This window comes from Ictidomys tridecemlineatus, chromosome 2, assembly GCF_052094955.1.
Source record: "Ictidomys tridecemlineatus isolate mIctTri1 chromosome 2, mIctTri1.hap1, whole genome shotgun sequence".
NCBI lineage: Eukaryota > Metazoa > Chordata > Mammalia > Rodentia > Sciuridae > Ictidomys > Ictidomys tridecemlineatus.
Genome location: NC_135478.1, coordinates 60,709,696 through 60,729,087, shown reverse-complemented (window position 1 = coordinate 60,729,087; position 19,392 = coordinate 60,709,696). Strand labels below are relative to the sequence as shown.

The 19,392-nt window shown below is 32.3% G+C and overlaps 2 protein-coding genes across 3 annotated transcripts in view; one reads left to right on the top strand and one right to left on the bottom strand.

Moving 5' to 3' along the window:
• Positions 1–19,392, bottom strand: part of LOC144375101 (semaphorin-3A-like) — a 268,754-nt gene that overhangs the window by 111,030 nt on the left and 138,332 nt on the right. The window lies entirely within an intron of this gene.
• LOC144370521 (dystrophin-like) overlaps positions 1–19,392 on the top strand; it is a 129,284-nt gene that overhangs the window by 66,997 nt on the left and 42,895 nt on the right. The window contains exons 7-9 of the mRNA XM_078031331.1: positions 2,059–2,231; positions 12,181–12,400; positions 15,691–15,782. Coding sequence (XP_077887457.1) covers positions 2,059–2,231; positions 12,181–12,241 — 234 coding nt within the window. The 3' untranslated portion in view covers positions 12,242–12,400; positions 15,691–15,782. The remainder of the gene's footprint in view (positions 1–2,058; positions 2,232–12,180; positions 12,401–15,690; positions 15,783–19,392) is intronic.

Below are 19,392 nucleotides of genomic sequence, written 5' to 3'. Positions count from 1 at the left end.
GCCATAATGTTTTTCCCATTTCCACTACTCAGTTATGACTACTCCAGATTGAACCTTCTCCATGAAGCCTTTCTTCAGCCTGTGAACAAATAAGATATATGATATGGTATATGATCCATTGTTTTTCTGAACTTCTAGAAAGTATTTGGTACAGCTTAGCCCATTTTTTTGTTCTTGCTGGGCAAGGTGGCACACACATCTAATCCCAGTGGTTCGGGAATCTGAGGCAGGAGAATCAGAGTTCTAAGCCAGCCTCAGCAAGACCCTATTCCAAAGTAAAGTTAAAATTAAAATTTAAAAATGCTGGAGATGTGGCTCAGTTGTTAAATGTCCTCGGTTCAATCCTTGGTACAACAAAATTATTTTTTTCTCATTTAGCTGAGGCTTCTCTATTTTTTTTCTATTCTTTCAGTTCTCTGAACCACACCTTCCCTTATTACCACTATATAATCCATTTTAAACTTCTTGCAAATGAGCACAACATCATCCATTTTTACTTTCACTCCCTATATTCCTCCTTGTAGATGGCAAAAGCTAAGCAAATATTTATTCAACAGTCTTGTATACAACAATTCAAATGACAAAAAAAAAAATAGCCAGACTTATACTAAAGAGACTATCCAAGTATGTATTATTTAAGCAAATTTGGGGAATCAATATTTTTAAAGATTTTAATTTTTACAAAATGAATTTGTGGTTTGTGATTTCCCCTTAAATGCAATATAGATGAAATTCTGAAGTTAATTTGTGAGATACATTAATTTACTCAATTATTCAACAGAGGAGCATTAGATACTCATCATGTGCCAGTCGTTTGTTTGAACTCTGGAAATCCAACAGAGAACAAAATAGATGAAACCTCCCTACCTAGTGGAGTTTAGTCTAGTGGTGTACACAGATCTCTTGATATATAATTTAATATTAGTCATAGGGACATGAAAAAATACAGGGAAATATGAAGGGTGGGAGCTAATATTTAAAATAGAGTGATAGAGATGTTTCTTCTAAGATGAGAAAGAAGTCATATAAATGTTATTAGGGAAAAGTGCATTTGGTGGAGATAACAGAAACTTTTGAAACCCTGAAGCAAGAGTATGCTTAGCATACTCAAGAATGCACAGAGGCTTATGAGATGGAATATTGTCAACTATGTGGAGACTAGGAAAAAATAAGGTTGGAAAGGTAGGTGGCATAAAACCAAGTTTCATGGAACTTCATAGGCCACGATAAAGAAAATGGGTTTGATGAGACATTGGAGGGTTTTGAGGAGTATTATGATCCAATTTAGGTATTAAAAGAATTGACAAAATTATGTCATGTGCACATACAAATGAACCCCACTATTATGTATAATTTTAGTGCACCAATAAAAACAAATTTTGTTGTTGTGTAGAGAATTGACTGGAAGAGGGACAGGAATGTAACAAAACGGACCATTTCAGTAATAGTTGCAATAATCTAGGCAAGCAACAATGTTCGTTTCTGTAAGACCTCTACCAAGGGAGGAAGTAAGAATTTTATTGGGGACATACTTAGTCTGAGATGCTCATGGGACATCCTAGTATAAAAAAGTACTTGGGTTTGTTAGTTTGGAATTCAGAGGAGAGGTCTGACATGGAAATAAAAGTTTGAACGTCATTGTCTTTTAGAGGATATTGAACTCATAGGAACAATTAGGATGGCATATGACTAGAGAAGGAAAGAAGTGTGAACACTGACCTAGACCCTTCCAATATTGAGATCCATTAAGGAGAAAGGATAGAGAAAATGAGGTAGAACTGTGGGCATGAAGGTTGAAGAAAACACAGTAAAGCTAGAGTTAGAGAATCCAAATGAAGGCATTTTTAAGATATAGGGAGTTATGAACTATATCAGGATGAGGACAATGAATTACCTATTCGGTTTATGCATGTTGAAGTCCTTGGACTTCAAAAGGCTAATAACTTTAAAAAGCCAATACGAGTTGCAATACAGTCCATTATTTCTAGATATATGTTTCTTTTTTTTCCATATAAGGGTGATTTATCTTTTACTTGTATTAAAATTTCAATATTACAGAATATAAAGGACAGTCTGCAACAAATCTCAGGTCGAATTGACATAATTCACAACAAGAAGACAGCAGCATTACAAAGTGCCATGCCAGTGGAAAGGGCAAAACTACAGGAAGCTCTCTCACAGCTGGATTTCCAATGGGAAAAAGTGAACAGAATGTACAAGGACCGACAAGGGTAGGTAACATTTCCATTTTATTGAATGATTAAGGAATTCTAGACTTTATTTCAATGCCCTCCATGAAATATGACAGGAAAAGCAAGATAAGGATTATCATTGGAAAAAGGTAAGTGGAATGAAAACATATAATGATGAACAATTCATACTAATGAACTGATTCTAGAAGTTATTCTTTACAGAAATTAACATGTTGGAACATTGCATCATCCTCTAAAATTTCAGGTAATGTCAAAGTAGTTTTGTTCATTTAATTGAGGCAGTATGAAAAATTGGAGAATATAAAATATACATCTCCTCCTTGTCTACTTTTTTTTTTTGCTATGGAGAATTTGTTGAATTGATTTAAAATCATTTTAGTACTTACCTTACTTAAAATATTCAGCTTTTTTACTTTTTAGTTACTTTAGGGAATATTCATATAAATTCCTTGACCTCACGTCACATGAAATGTTGTTTTCTTTTAAAATTTGAGGTTTAAATAAAGTTCTCTAACAGTGTAGAACAATTTATTTCAAAGTTTTGTACTCTGAATTTAGTTTTCTAAGTTTTTCTCTGCTCCCAGAGAAAATCAAACCATTTTTAAAATAATATTACTTTTAGAATCTTTAACCTCTGTCCATTTCTAGCCATCCTTGCTTTCATTTTATTACTTAGTTTACTATTCTAGGCTCTAAAACAGATACTTCCAACATTAAAATCTCCGTTGTCTCCACTGAGTTTTCATAGTTTATTCCCAAGAGTTTTATCCAGAGTTATTTTTCTGAAATGTAAGAACTTTTATACTCTCATATCATTTCTCTGACAAAAATTTTCAGACTCATTAACAGGGCATTTTTGACCTTCCCATGACCCATGTTCATCTGGTCAGCACCACTGCTTATAATTCACTTCCTGTTTTACATCTTTCCAAAATTGTGCTCTAGCAACATTAAATTATTTTGTAGGTCCCCAAAATGTTCTATGTTCTCTGTCCTACCTATCCTTCATGTCTCACCTAAGGTATTATATCCATCTTAATATTCTAAGACTATTGTTGGATCATGATGTCTAGAAACTTAGATGTTGTTTTACCATATAATGTAAAATATAATATCAATAAGTCACTTGGTATTTGCAAATGTTTTCAGACTTGGTGGCTACCCTGTAGAGTACATTCTTTGATAGGACCTATTTCTACCATTTACCATATAATTAGCAATTTGTTTACTTTTTGCCTTTTTCACAAGCTATTTAAAGGCTATAGTCATTTTTTTTATTTTATGTGATGTACTCATATCTAATATAGTGCTGAATATAAAGTGGATGTCCCATATATCTGGACTCAAAATCCTTCCATAAAGCTGAGAATATTTCTCCCTTGAATGGCATAATAGATATATCTCAAATTGAAAACATGTGGTTCTAGAATGTCTGAATTAGACTGAATGAAGGAATAGAAATTCAGAAATCCTGTGTATACACTGAAAAGACAGTCTTTACCACTCTAATATAATTTCAATATTCCCCATTGATTGTGAGCTTCTGCAATGTCAGAACATGCTTGTTTCTCTCTTATCCTCTTCAGTCACTTTTTCTCCCAGCATTCTTGGCTACCCACCATTCCCTAAGTATCTCTGGGGTTTCTTGAGTGGCCAGTGATTACTATAATTCTGTAGGTACCTACTATTCTCACACTAAAGAAAAGAGAATACTTTGTGCTTTGTGAAGCTTCTCCTATACTTATAAGTCATCTTTGACCAATGAACCAGACATTTACTTTTCACAGGACCATACAGACATTTCCCTTCCAGTTCACCTTCAATCCCAGACTTAAAAAGAAGTACAAGCACTAATGAACTTCCCCAAAGTAGTTAAAATCTCACCATATATCTGAGATCTTTCCAATTTCTAGCAAAAGACAAGAGTGTCTTCTTACCTAGTAGATCCACTTTTTCCTTAACCAGAGCCAGAAGAGACTTCTAATTTTTTTACTCCAGTTGATCTTTTCTAGGAATTAATCATGAACCTTTCCATTTTCCATGATTTCTACTCTAGTCTCAGATTAAACTGTTTTAAGTATTTGCTTAGGAGCAGAAACCCCAGAGTCTGATTTGTTTTAGAATCCCAGCTTTGCTATGGGTTCTAGAGCAAGTTCCCAATTCTTATGCTCTACAAACTCCTCCACTGTAAAATAGGATATGAATAGTACCTATGTGGCTGGATCATTATGAGGATTAGTTGACATAGTACATATAGAGGGCAGAGTGGATTTCGTATACCTGGTAATCATTCAGTTACAGTGACTATTTTGATGAGGAAATGATGATCACGGCACTGAAAATCTTGGACACTAATTTATTTGAAAACTCTTTCAAAATTTCCTGATCACCACAGAGAAATGAATTAGACTCAGTTTCTGATTTGAGCAACTTCCCAGTCCTGGAGAGAAAATGAACAACCAGCCAGTAAAAATGGGTTGATGTATATGAGCTCTGATAGTAGGCAAGAATAAGATCCCTGGGGAGTAGAATGAAAACATCTTACTCAGACTCAGGAATAAATGAAAATGTACAGACCATTCAACATTTTGTCCTACAAATAACAGAAAGTAACTCTGATTACATTAGGTAGAACTATGTAATGTACATAGTTACAGAAGGATATCAAATGTCTCATTAGATGGATGAGAAGGCCTTAGGTTTAAAACAAGGCTAGACATCCAGTACCATATCCAGCACTAAGTTACAAGGTAAATATGAATTACAGATTGGTGTCATAGCCATGATCCACTGCTATTACAGGTGAATCATTCCAACTGAAAGTGCCCTGCTTACTGTCACTGTCAAGAAATTTCTAAATTACTCACTGTACAATTAAAGTTTCTGTCAAAAGAACCTGATAAAGCAGAGGTTTGTTTATTTTCTGTACCAATTCACAAATATTTTAGTCTGTATAGACCCTGTAGTTTCTTTCAGAATTTTTCATTTCTACTACTGCAGGGTGAAAGAAACCATAGGCAATACATAAATGAATCAGCATAACTTATTCTGAGAAATCTTTATTTACCAAAATAGTCAGCAGACTAGATTTTGTGGGTGGACCATAAATTGAAGACTCCTGCTGGAACATAGGCTTAGATCATGGAACTAGATTCTAACTTCCAAGGGACAGGGAAAATGAATAACTTGGATTGGTAAGTGTTATAATGATAATCAGGACCTTGTGTCTCACTGAGACCAATACAATGCTAGATTCTTAAGTTTGGGGACAGATTTAGAAGCTATGCTGTCATAAATAGACATAGTCCAGTACAGCCTTCATGTTGGTTTTTTGACAAAAATCTGCTGAATTTTAAATAAGCCAACTTGAGTTTAAATTAAAATTCATTTGAGTCAGTAAGAAGGGTTCTATCAGTAATTTTTCATATATGCTCCATGTATAATATTGTATTAGCCCACTATTAACACAATGATGCTATGATATATCACCCCCAAACTTTAACACTTAAAATAACAGATGTTTTTGAACATTTATTTGCTTTTAATTTAGGTGACTCAGCCTGGGTTTGGCTAGGAAGCTCTGCTTCAAGATCCACAACTCATGTTAAATTAAGATCTGATATGTATGTCTTTACTCTGGGCCTAAGATAAAGGGTCAGTGGCATGCTCTTCTAATGATGTATCCTCAGAGCATGAATCAAGTCTAACCTGACATGAACACTAAAATCTCAACTCCTGTCAAGGCCACTGACATTTCTTTGATGAAGGCAAATCACTTGGATAAGACTGATATTGCTACACTGGTAAAGAAGTTTCTTCCTATAGTGGAAGAAGATAGATACATTAATATTAGCTGAACAATAATCTGATAATCTAAACTTTTTATAGCAAGAAAACAACTTAGTAGTTTTTCCTTCTTTTTTTTTTTTTATTTTACAGAGGACAAAACTAAATTACACCAAGGTTAAGTGACTTGATGTCAAGTGACTTGCCCAAGCACATACTAAATGGCACATCTGCATTTTTCTCACAAAAATATTTAATTCTAATAGGATCACATATTTTACTCACAAAAAGTTACAAATAAGAGAAAATGCATTAGATTCTCTGCATTCCTAAGTCATAAATTCTGAGACTATCAATCACCCAATTCGTGAATGTTATAATTGCAAAGCTCACCTTTGTTATATGTCATAAAATAAAGCAGACATTACTCTTAGGTGAGGACAAGGAAGGAATTAAAACCAAACTGATTTGTGACTGCTCACTCATTATCTTGAAAACTGTTTCCAAAATTGTCTTCCAGCAAATAGAATTACAGCACATATCTTAGCAAAGTTACAAATAATTAAAATGTTAAAAGTGACTCCTTTCCAGAGGTGTTTTTGTTGCTCACAAATAGTAAACATAGTCAACATTAAATCCACAAATATCATGATCTATGGATATATATATATATATATATATATATATATATATATATATATATATGTGTGTGTGTGTGTGTGTGTGTGTGTGTGTGTATGTGTATACACATAGGAGATAAATATGTACCTTATTGATCAATTCTGTTTTTATTGGCTAATTGCTAGATACTCACTTCTTATAAAATTTACCTACAGGAAATATGAAAATAAAGAATTAACATATGATCTATCTGGTATTAGAGAAACAAAGCCCTTTTCTTATTCCCAAAACAAGAAGAGCCTACCTACTAAGTGCCAGATACTGTCCTGTTTGCTCTAATTTCATTCTAATATCATATTTCTATGTCTCAAAATATTAATAAATCTGCCACATTTTCAGAAAATTATTTATTAAAGCCTAAGAGTGTAGTACAGTTCAAATGAGATAATAAAAATGAAAGTAATTCCTAGAGTACAAATTGATGAATAGCCATAAGATGGCATTATTGTGTAACAACATGGTTCTGGTCTAACATCAAGAAAGTGCTATTTTAAAATCTGTATTTCTCCTTGTAATTCCATTTAGCCAGATATTTTGGAGTAGCTTTCCTATCCATTTAAGTAGTTAGATTCAGTATGATTCTGAGTTTTATATGTGATCTAAAGAAGACACGAGACCAAGAGTATTGATTCCTGTGATACTGAATTGCTAGAGGAAGCAAAAAAATCTCCAAAACATTAATAGGGAAATCAGCATGAGAGCACTTAAAAATCAAATTCTATTATCAATGATGTTTTGTAAAATAAATGAAATGTTGGCAAATAAAAAAATATGAACACAGCATGACATAAAAGAAGTCAGGCACAAAAGAATATTTATTGTATAAAACCATTTAAAAACCAAAAGCATACATGATAGGGGTTAGAGGCCAGATTATGGTTTCCTTTCTGAGAAATCATGATTATCAGATGCAAGAACAGGTTTCTAAGATCTGGGTAATGTTTTGTTTCTTGGTCTTGATGCTAGTTATATTGATGTGTTTCCTTTGTTTAATTGATTTTTTAAAAAATAAATGATAGTGGAATGCATTACAGTTCTTATTACACATATACAGCACAATTTTTCATATCTCTGGTTGTATATAAAGTATGTTGACACCAATTCATGTCTTTATACATGTACTTTGGATAGTGATGTTCATCACATTCCACCATCCTTGCTAATCCCCTACCCCATGCCTTTTCCTCCCACCCCTCAGCCCCATCTAGAATTCATCTATTCTTCCCATGCTCCTCCACCCTACCCCACTATGAGTCAGCCTCCTTATATCAGAGAAAACATTTGCATTTGTTTTATTGGGATTAGCTAACTTCACTTAGCATTATCTTCTCCAGTGTCATCCATTTACCTGCAAATGGCATGATTTTATTCTCTTTTATTGCTGAGTAAAATTCCATTGTGTATATATGCCACATTTTTTAATCCATTCATCCACTGAAGGCCATCTAGCTCTGAGAAGGAAATGAGGAAAACTACCCCATTTATAATAACCTCAAAAAAAAGATACTTGGGAATCAATTTATTGCAACAGGTAAAAGATCTATAAAATGAAAACTACAGAACCCTAAGGAAAGAAATCAAAGAAGACCTAAGAAGTTAGAAAGATCTACCTTGCTCTTGGATAGACAGAATTAATATTATCAAAATGACTATACTACCAAAAGCACTATACAGATTTAATGCAATTCTGATCAAAATCCCAATAGCATTCCTCATAGAAATAGAAAAAGCAATCGTGAAATTCATCTGGAAAAATAAGTGACCCCGAATAGCTAAAACAATCCTTAGCAGGAAGAATGAAGCAGGTGGCATCATTATACCAGAACTTAAACTATACTACAGAGCAATAGTAACAAAAACAGCATGGTATTGGCACCAATACACACTGGTCGACCAATGATACAGAATAGAGGATACAAAGACTAACCCACAAAACTACAATTATATTAGGCAAAGGTGACAATAACATGCATTGGAGAAAAGATAGCCTCTTCAACAAATGGTGCTGGGAAAACTGGAAATCCATGTGCAAAAAAAATGATGTATTTTCTTTAAGAAAGTTTATGAAACTTCACACTTGTAATGTATACACTTTTCTGCCTGAACACTGAAGTGAAATTTGCTGGTAAGTTTTAAAAGTAATAAATATGCTTTTAAGTACAAGGAGAATAAAAAATAAGAAATTAAAAAAAAGAAGCCTTAGGAAAACATACTACATTGTTCTATATTTGAATTTCACCTGGATCCCTGAATACTATCATTGCTTGATTCCGACTCTCAGATAAGTATGTGGGCACTACTGCTTTAGAGAATGTTTCTTCCAAATTTGTAACCATCGTTCTGGGACCACAGTATCACAAGCCAATAGGATATTGAAGGTGGGAGAGCTGCAAATTGTTTCCCAGAGATTTCTTCATTATTCTGTCCCAGTAGTACCAAGCCCACAGCACTGAAGCACTCCCTCAAGTAAAAAGAGCAGGGCTAAACATCCAACTGTTTACCTCTCCCTTTCACTTCATAATTGTGGGCACACCAGATCTAAAAGGAAAATTGGATAGAACCCAGAATAAAACCAGCTTTCAATATTCAATTGAAAGTGGAGACTGGACAACTAAAGAAACATATCAATAAGACGAAAAACAGTGAAGGTGACTTAAATATGATGTCAGTGGTAAAGAATAGCTGGATAGAACCATTCATGAGTGTAACTTTTTCTAATATTAGTGATTTTTTTGATTTTTGGTACCACGGAGTGAACTCAGGGCACTCAACCACCAAGCCACATTGAAAACCTCTTTTTATATTTTGTTTAGAGACAGTGTCTCACTAAGTTGTTTAGAGCCTCACTAAATTTCTGAGGTTGGCTTTGAACTTGTGATCCTCCTGCCTCAGCCTCCCAAGCTGCTGGGATTATAGGCATGCACCACTGCACCAGCATGCTAATAAATCTTTGAGGAAATACTTTTATATAATAAAAAAAACATGCATTTGAAGTTTAGGCTTTAGTTTTACTGCCATGCTTTAATATTCTATTGAATTCAAGTAAATTATGTTTTTAAAATTATTTTATTAAATGTAGCAAACTTTTAATATTCTTATGTTCTCTGTGTTGATAAATTATTTGTGAGAAAATAAAAAATTTACATTTTACAAATATTCTAGCTGATGAATCTTGAAGCATTCTAAAATAGAATTTCAGAATAAATAGCTAAGATGCAATATCTATTGATTATAGAAAATCAAATGGGGTTTACAAAAAACAAACTATTTACTCTGTATCTTAATGATAATTTGTTTTTATTTGTTAGTGATAGTTTATATTTCTATGGCTAAATCAACTCTTCCCAGGTTGACTGCAATTAATTTGATGACACTTTTTTTAATTTTTTTTTTTTTTTTGGTACTAGGGATTGAACCTAGGGGTGCTTAACCTCTGAGCCACATTCTCATGTCTTTTTTTCTTGTTTTTTTAATAATTTATTTGGAGACTCACTGCTAGTTTCTGAGGCTGGTTTTGAACTCACCATCCTTCTGCCTCAGCCTCTCAAGCCACTGAGATGATGACACTCCTGAGTTAGTTTTTATGCTACTATTTTGAGCTACAAAGATGAACTTAGTTTTCTATCTGAATATGTGTACAATATATTTGGGATTAACAAAAATAGAAATTAGAAAAAAAAAGGTGGAAATTATTGTATTCTGAACCTTAGTCTAAGGGAGGTTTTATACATACATAGCATAACTCTTGTATCTATATATAGATATGGACCTCAATAGCCAGTGTTTTTTCCCATATCACAGATGAAAACTATGAAGCAAGAGATGTTACATAATGGAACCAGTATTCAATCTAGGCAGTTTAGTTCTCACCTACTATTCATAGGTAGTTGTTATAAATCAGCAAGCAGTAGACTCTAAGTGTTAGAGACAGGAGGCAGGAAGCATTGCCTGATCTAGGAGCTAGAGGTGACATCTAGCTCTGTGAATGAAGTTCACCTGATAAGTGTATCCCAAAATGTGCTGGCTGAGTACATATCATTCTATCAACACTACTGGGACAAAATATTAAATGACTTTAATATGTCAGTACCACAGCATTTTCTTTCATTTTAAACAAATTTATAAACTAAGTTGTGTATGATAATTAAGACAGTAAGACAAAAGAATGAGGCAAATCATAAGAGATATTAAAATAAATAAACCCCTTGCATTAACCTTAAATCACACATTTCTACACTTCTTGCAAAATTTTACATGGTAGTAAAGCACACAAATAATTTTCAATGTCTTATTTTTTACTGTTTCTTCCAGGTTTTTAATATAGATATTTGATATTTCTATAACATTAATTAAATAATTTATAATTTGCTTAAAAAACAGAGTAAATTCTTAAATCCATCATTATACTATTTATGTGTGTATACATGCATATACATACATAAATATGCATATACGTATCTTCTCATTTTAAGACAGATTTATTTTATTTCTCATGAATTATTAATGGTTTCTTCAAGGTAATAGCAAAAAAAATATTGATTTCTCATACTAGGCTTCTTGGAAGCTCAGGATTGTCTCTTAATTATATTTCATCTCCCAAGCTTTTACATTAAAGGGCAAAAATTATTGAAACTAAGACAAGAAGTATCATACTGGAGATACTGTACTCTAGGAACACTTGTGCTACTTACGTAAATGCAATGAAATGAGACATAGTAAAATCTTCATTTTTCTCATTTGATTTATTGCCTTATGTACAGTTTTTCTAGCCGGAGGTGGCACTATGCCAATGCACAATGATGCTTCCTTTATGACTTCTGGTCATGATGTCATTCTGAGTGGTCAGTTTTCTGTCATGCCAGTTGCTGAGCACTTTGAATAATACTTCTCTTATTTTTAGAAAATTGTACTTATTAAAGTCATAGATGATAGTTTAGTTTTTTAGGGTTATGTTATAAATAAAGCAATAAAGAATTATTTATATTGCCTTTTAGTTTGAAAAGAAATTATCCTTTAGGATGATAATATAGTAAAAAAATTAAATGTATCCAAGAAAATCATTAACTTTCTCAAATCATATCATTAATTTCATTAGTTGTTGCAGATTTTATTCACTATATCAAATATCCATCGTATAAATAAAGCATGTGATGGCACAACTAATAGAGTTTTCATATACCTCCTGTACACTGAATTCATCAGATGGATTTGAAATATTTGGTAAAGAGTAATAGCAAAACTCCTATTGAGGAACTATATTTAGAAAATATATACTGCCTTTAAATTAGCATATTGCATATATCAATTTAAGTAGTTGATAATTGGTAACAACGAATTATTACTCATTTAGTTTATTAGTGTAAAAAATAAGTAACTGACTTTGAACAATTTTCATAAGTTTAGAGTCCCGGACCGTTTAGGCAATATGTGTTATAATTATAATTTATAATCTTATTTGTCAGATTTTAATCAAAAACTATTTTTCTCTTTATCCTTATAGTGTCCCAGTAAAACATTTGGTGGGTTTGACTCTACAAAGGACCTTCCCGATGATGTTATAACCTTTGCAAGAAGTCATCCAGCCATGTACAATCCAGTGTTTCCAATTAATAACCGTCCAATAATGATCAAGACAGATGTAAATTACCAGTTTACACAAATTGTAGTAGATCGAGTGGATGCAGAAGATGGCCAGTATGATGTCATGTTTATTGGAACAGGTAAATTTTTTTTACTTCAGCTATACATTTTCTTCTAAAACAATGTATTTAACTGGTTAAATATATAAAGAACTGAAGGCAGATTTATTGACACTTTTAAGGTATAGCTCACCTCTAGTAAATGAATAAATCCTCAAGTATTCTACCATTACAAAGACATTATCTTTTAAAATAAGTTGGGACATATTAATTTAAAAGAGATTTCCTTCTCAAAGAAAAGTTGATAAATGTAAAGCTAATGATTAGGTAAATAATCAATGTTCATAATTGACTCATAACTCATTCCTGGTTAGTAGCTTTTTAGAACAAAGATATATTTTCCAAACCGTGCCTGAAATTCCCAGGATATTCAGTAATGGTTCCAGAATATAATAATATAAAATTAACTGAGCTTTAAAATTACCTATACAGTGAAAAGCTTCCAGCAAAAATGCTAGTATCAAACTTTATTCATTATTTCTGGTATATAATGAGAAGAAAAAAAAGAAAGAGGACTTCATAAGAAAACCCCAAAATTGATCCAGAACATCATCAAATATCTTACTACAGAAACTTAACAACAGCTTTTTACTAATTTCATTATCAGAGACAAAAAGTTTGCAGATATATTTTCAGAAATAATTCCATTATTGTTATGACATTATTTTATTTTCCACTATGCTTTTTATTAGTAATACTATTTTGAAAGTACCAGTTACAAATCTGAAACTTGCTACTTAGGGTCAGATTCCAAGGTAATAAATTTGTAGTCTCCATTAATGTTGTTAACTGACATAAATCAATGAAAAACAGAGTGAGTGCTCCACTGAAACCTTGTATAATAACATTTATTTTCCCTTGGTGAGAAATAGGAGGAAAAAAATCACATTAACTACTCCTGCAGAATGGCAACTGTGCAATAATTGCTTTAAAGACTTAAAGTTTTATATGGAAATTATGAAATGCTGTGTTATAAGGTGTATCAAGGTCAGGTCCTGAGCAATATGTTAAAGTCTACTTTTATGGGTAAAGTAGTTTCTCTATCAAATAAAAAGAATTCCAATGAGATCCAGGCTTCCAAAAGAGTCAATGAATTGTCCATACCAATTTCAGGTTGTAAAAATCTTTAGAAAGCAGAAGATAATGGGACTTTTTTCAGCAAATATTAGTTTATCATTTAATGTCAAATTATAATTGAATCTCTCTGCAAAATAATTAAATTGATTCAATAATGTCACACTTGCCTTCTTCTTTACCTCTGGCTTAAACTTTTGGGAAGTCCCTCACTCACTTTCAAAACAAGGAAGCTTCTGGGCATTTGACCAAAGAAAACCCAGTTGTAGGCTTTTAATTCCTCTTGGACACAAACTGTTTTTAAGGCACCAATTTAATGAGAATGTTGAATGTCTGCTGATGTGGATGGTTATAGGTCAGTATAGTCCAGGGTCATCTGTCAGCAAAGTAAATTGATTACAGTAATTGTATCTTTTAACTAAGTTGCACATCATCTTGTATTGATCCTTGTTGAGTAATCTGATTCAATTTGTGTGAAATTGTTTGAAATACTGCTCAGTAAAACTTGATCTGGATCACAGATAAAGTTGTATTTGGGTACTGGGGACCTGATCAGAGGCAGTGAGTAGATTAACCTGATTTCCCTTTAATCTTCAGTGTTGTGAGTCGTCCAAGGTCCTATAAACATAGAAGGATCCTCTTAAAAGAGTATCTTTTTAACTTTGTAAGGGATAAGCTAGCAGCCTTTCTTAATCATACATAATGCATCTCGTTGGTCCTCTGAAAATGGTTATTAACAGCATAAATACATTTAATTGTTTTTCTGGTATAACATATTTTTATTGGTCATGTTTTCTTCATATATAGTCATTTAAACTTGATTAAAATGGACCATGTAAAGCTAAAAAGAATCAATCAAGTTTAGTCACAATTGAAATGTCCAAGAGTTGTTTTTTTTAAGTTTAGGATGACACTGTTGTAGATTTTATCAAGGAATAGGAACATAACCATATGTTGGAAAATCAATATCATCCTTAAACCAATTTCAAGTCAAAGTGCTGGCACTTGTCATTTAAACAACTTTTCTCTTTTTATAATGAAATAAAATAAATAAGGTATGAAATATCTACAAAATGTATATAATTGCTTTTATTATTTATACTTCTGAATTTTAATTTTCTTTAAGTTCTAAAATGCATTAACTAATGTGTGCTTCATTGGAAAACTACTGTAATAAGAAATCTTATTTATTTTTAAATGTTTTTTATTAGTGCATTACAGTTATGCACAATATTAGGATTCATTTTGACATAATCATACATGGATAAGTGTTCATTTTGAGAATTTGTTGCTGCCATTCATAACTTCATGATCACTGGTCTCTCTTCAAGGGCCTCTGAGTACTGATAGTTCTCAGGTAACAGGAGGGACAGGCAGGACTCTGAGGATATCACTACCTCTGTTGCTTGACAGCATTCCTTACATCTTATATCTTCCTTCAGTCTTCATAGTAGTACCCACATTTCATAATAAATGTGGAAAAACCTGTCATGTCAAACTGGTAAAAAATTGTTTTTATTTTTTGAATCTCCCGACAATGTGATTTTTTTTCCTTTTTTTTTTTATTGTTGGTTGTTCAAAACATTACATAGTTCTTGATATATCATATTTCACACTTTGATTCAAGTGGGTTATGAACTCCCATTTTTACCCCGTATACAGATTGCAGAATCACATCAGTTACACTTCCACTGATTTACATATTGCCATACTCATGTCTGTTGTATTCTGCTGCCTTTCCTATCCTCTACTATCCCCCCTCCCCTGCCCTCCCCTCTTCTCTCTCTACCCCCTCTACTGTATTATTTTCCCTTTCCCCTCACTTCCTCTTGTATGTAATTTTGTATAACCCTGAGGGTCTCCTTCCATTTCCATGCAATTTCCCTTCTCTCTCCCTTTCCTTTAAAAAAAAAAACTGAATTAATCCAACTGAATCAATTTCTGTAGTGATTTAATACATTTTTTTAAAATCATGCAGTTCTGGGAAAAAACCTTCTTCAAAGATTAATATACTTCTAAAAAACTCGATTTTTTTTATATTCCAAAGCTATCTTTATGGTTTATAGTCTATAATTTCATGATATACATTTGAATGTGTAATTTGCTAATGTTTCCCAAAAAGTAAAAGGGAGACTATGGTCATTTTTTTTTTCAAGAAGTTCTGATTGTCTCCATTAGTACTGAACTCTGCTCAAGTCTATTTAAATTATGATCTACTCCCTTCTTTTCTTTCTAAGATGTTGGGACCGTTCTTAAAGTAGTCTCAATTCCTAAGGAGACTTGGCATGATTTAGAAGAAGTTCTGCTGGAAGAAATGACAGTTTTTCGGGTGAGTGCTGCTTAATTTCAAGTGTCAACAAGTTCAGTTGTACTTCTTTCCCTCAGGACAGCTGCACACTGAACTTGGTAAGGACAACTAGTCTAGCATACTCTTCTAATTAGCTTGTCAATTAGAAAGCCAGACACTAGTCAAAATAAACCTTGAAACTTTCAGGGCTAGTTAAATCTAAAGAGGTAAAGAAATATATTCTTGGCTCATATTTTGTTTTCTCAATGATAAAATATATGATTTACATTTTATATTATTTATATAAGTTACCTCAATGAATAAACTCCTCCCCTTCTTAAAGTCTCTTCTTTCACACTTTGTGCTATAACAGTGATGATATGCAACTTGCGTGAACGCAAGGAGAAATACATTCAAGATGACAGAGTCATGAAGTCATTTTAATCACTTTTAGCTTATTCATGAATTGTTTTATCAGAATTTTATAAAGAAATTTGTTAACTAAACGAAGTTTGATATTTTTATATCACTAGCAACAAATTTATTATAGATTTCTAGTTTACATACTTAGGGAATGCATAGATATTTGTCTCTTTGTCCTGAGTCATGAAAGTCCAGGTAATTTTGTATAGTGTTGGGAAAATTATGGTTGAAGCACAGGACATGGGGTGAGGGAAAGAGGAAAACCAAGATAGTACTGTATGTATGTTATATGTGCAGTTCTTTCTAGAAAGCTAGCTGATAGGAATAGTTTAAATCTAGTACACTTTGATAAATAGAATTATTTATGACATATGAAAAACAGATTCCTATACAAGATGATATTTCAGTTTTTTGATAAAAGAAGACACACATATTAAGATATTTATAATTGCAAAATAAACATGAACTGGAGGAAATTGGTGAACAGAAAAATGACAAAATATTGAACAATTCAACTGATCTCTTTAATTTCCAGGTGACACAGATGATTTATCTATAAAATAAAGGTGCTGGTTTAAAATTTCCATTTGACTCAATATTTGATGGAAAGCAAAGTATTCCCAATACTCTCTTAGTCTGTTATTTTTTTTTTTTACTAGTGTACTCCCATCAACAGGCTTTTTCTTATCATTCAGTAAGATTTTCAAAAGAGAATGAAGTAAAACATGGCAAGTGTTTTATATATTAAATCAGTTAAATTATGATTAGCATTGAAACATATGCTTTGTAAATTGTGACATAAACATTTTTCAGTACTAGACTAACAATGTTCTAGTGGGAAAAATTTAGGCCTCTCCGTCATATCTACATGAGGATTCTATTGGAAACACTAAAACAATTCCACTGAGCTTTCCCATCAATAAACGAATGAGATCAACATGCACTTCATCAGGAGATTAGAATGAGAGACAGCATATTTAAAGTACCAAGGACAGTTACAGCACTGTGGACAAAATGCTATTGTTAATATTATTTTATTGTTTTCATTGAGCTAAACTAAAAGTAAGTGACATTTCCAATAACCTTTTCTACTAATCCATCTAACCTTCAAAATAAAAAAAAATCATCAAAATTTTGATTTTTAAAATCAAGTACTTTAATCTAACTTTTTATGTTAGGTATAAAGTGTTGACTTCTTTCTCATTTACCATGTCAGGTAAGTTACCTCAGTGAATAAGAACATTGATACTTTAGCCTATAAATTTTAAAAAACACAATTACCCAAATGGATTGTGTTTCCACTGCAGAGTCCATTGAGATTTAGCAAATAAATTATGCACATTAAGAAGTGGATTTATAAACTGCCATTTTGTATTCATTGTTATTTCTCCAGAGCCTGAAATATATTTCTAATCAATGTTTGTAAATGAAAGAATGAAGCTGTATTGATACGAAAATGATATATGAGAAATTTAAGATTTTAAGGACCTTAGACCATCCTTAAAGTGATGTTCCAGAGTACAAGGAAGTTAAACTAAAAACAGAAACAAATTATCCTATTGATCTGGTCCCATATTATTATTCTCTGATCAAAAGAAACCTTAACCAATTTTATGTATTTGAAGGTTTATATTGCCACCACAGTTGAAAATAAAGGTATAGGAGACACTAAAATATATTAAGCATTTTTAAATTATTTCTGGAATCCTTTACTTGTATTAGACAGTCATAGTTCCTTTTATGATTCCCCTTTAGTTGTTGTATGTCCTTATCAATTCAACAGCAAATAAATATTTATTGGTATCCATCCTGATCCTAGCTCAGTGCTAAACTGAGGGGTACAAAGATGAACACTGTTAACATGGTCCCTGAGCTCATGCAGTTTACAGGCTTTTAAGTTTTATAACTCTTCATTTCAATGATTGATTTTTTAATGTACATTGTATTTTGGAGAATTGTCTCAAGTGATGTCATGACATTTAAAAATACTATTCTTTATTCCTATTACTTATTATTTTCTGGGATTATATGAATCAAAGCATGCATAATTTTGCAATGATACTGTATTTTGGCTAAATTTTGTTTCTCATATCTCTGGGATTTTAAGTTTATATTACCTATATTATTTTGAATATTAATAAAATTTTCAACTTAAAAAGATTCTAATTTCAAGTGAACTGTTCAAATGACCAAACAGAGATGAGATGTTCGAAGCCAATGATCTTGCAAATACAATTATTAAATAATTGATTATAATTTATTAGTATTTTCTTGTTTCCAGAGAAATCTACAATCATCTTTTTTTAAAGAGAGAGAGAGAGAGAGAGAGAGAGAGAGAATTTTTTAATATTTATTTTTCAGTTTCCAGCTGACACAACATCTTCATTTTATTTTTATGTGGTGCTGAGGATCGAACCCAGTGACCCGCGCATGCCAGGCGAGCGTGCTACCGCTTGAGCCATATCCCCAACCCTACAATCATCTTATATTTGTGATAACTGATAGATTATTTGTTTAGCAGATATCTTAAGAAAATTCTTTGTTTGTCTCTAATAATTGAACATAAATAGGTAATATTGTACTGCCATAGAAACAATTGTTTAGCTGGGCTGGGGCTGTAGCTCAGCATCAGAACGCTTGCTTAGCACTCTTGAGGCACTGGGTTTGACCCTTAGCACCACATAAAAATAAAACAAATAAAATAATGCCATTCTGTCCACCTACAACTACAAAACATAAAAATTAAAAAAGATAAAGAGCTGTTTAGCTGTCCGCAATTTTTTAAAGTCTATTTGCAACCAGGAGCATGTCTCCTTCCATAGAAAATGTCCTAGTTTTCTTCCACATTCTCTGCTATGCATGTTGTCATTATTATTACTTTGGCACTCAAGTAGACAAAACATATTTGGGCAGAGTTTAGAGAAATATTTACTTTCAACATTCTATTCTATCAGGCAAAGTTCATGCATATATTGTGGTCTAGCAATTGGAATATTTCAATGTCAAACTTTGTTTAATTTTGTAGTACAGGAAAAAAAAAGCACAACACATTAAAGGGATAGCCATGTACAGTGAAACAAGCGGAGAAATTTCAGTTTCTATGTTTCATTTGAGTCTTGTGTCATTCCATTTAAAATGAAATATAGTAAAAGAAGGTTGATGTGAGCATTCTGAGAGCATGACAAGATAAATAGACAAGGTACTGAGTGAGGGTCATGTTTATGCCTGA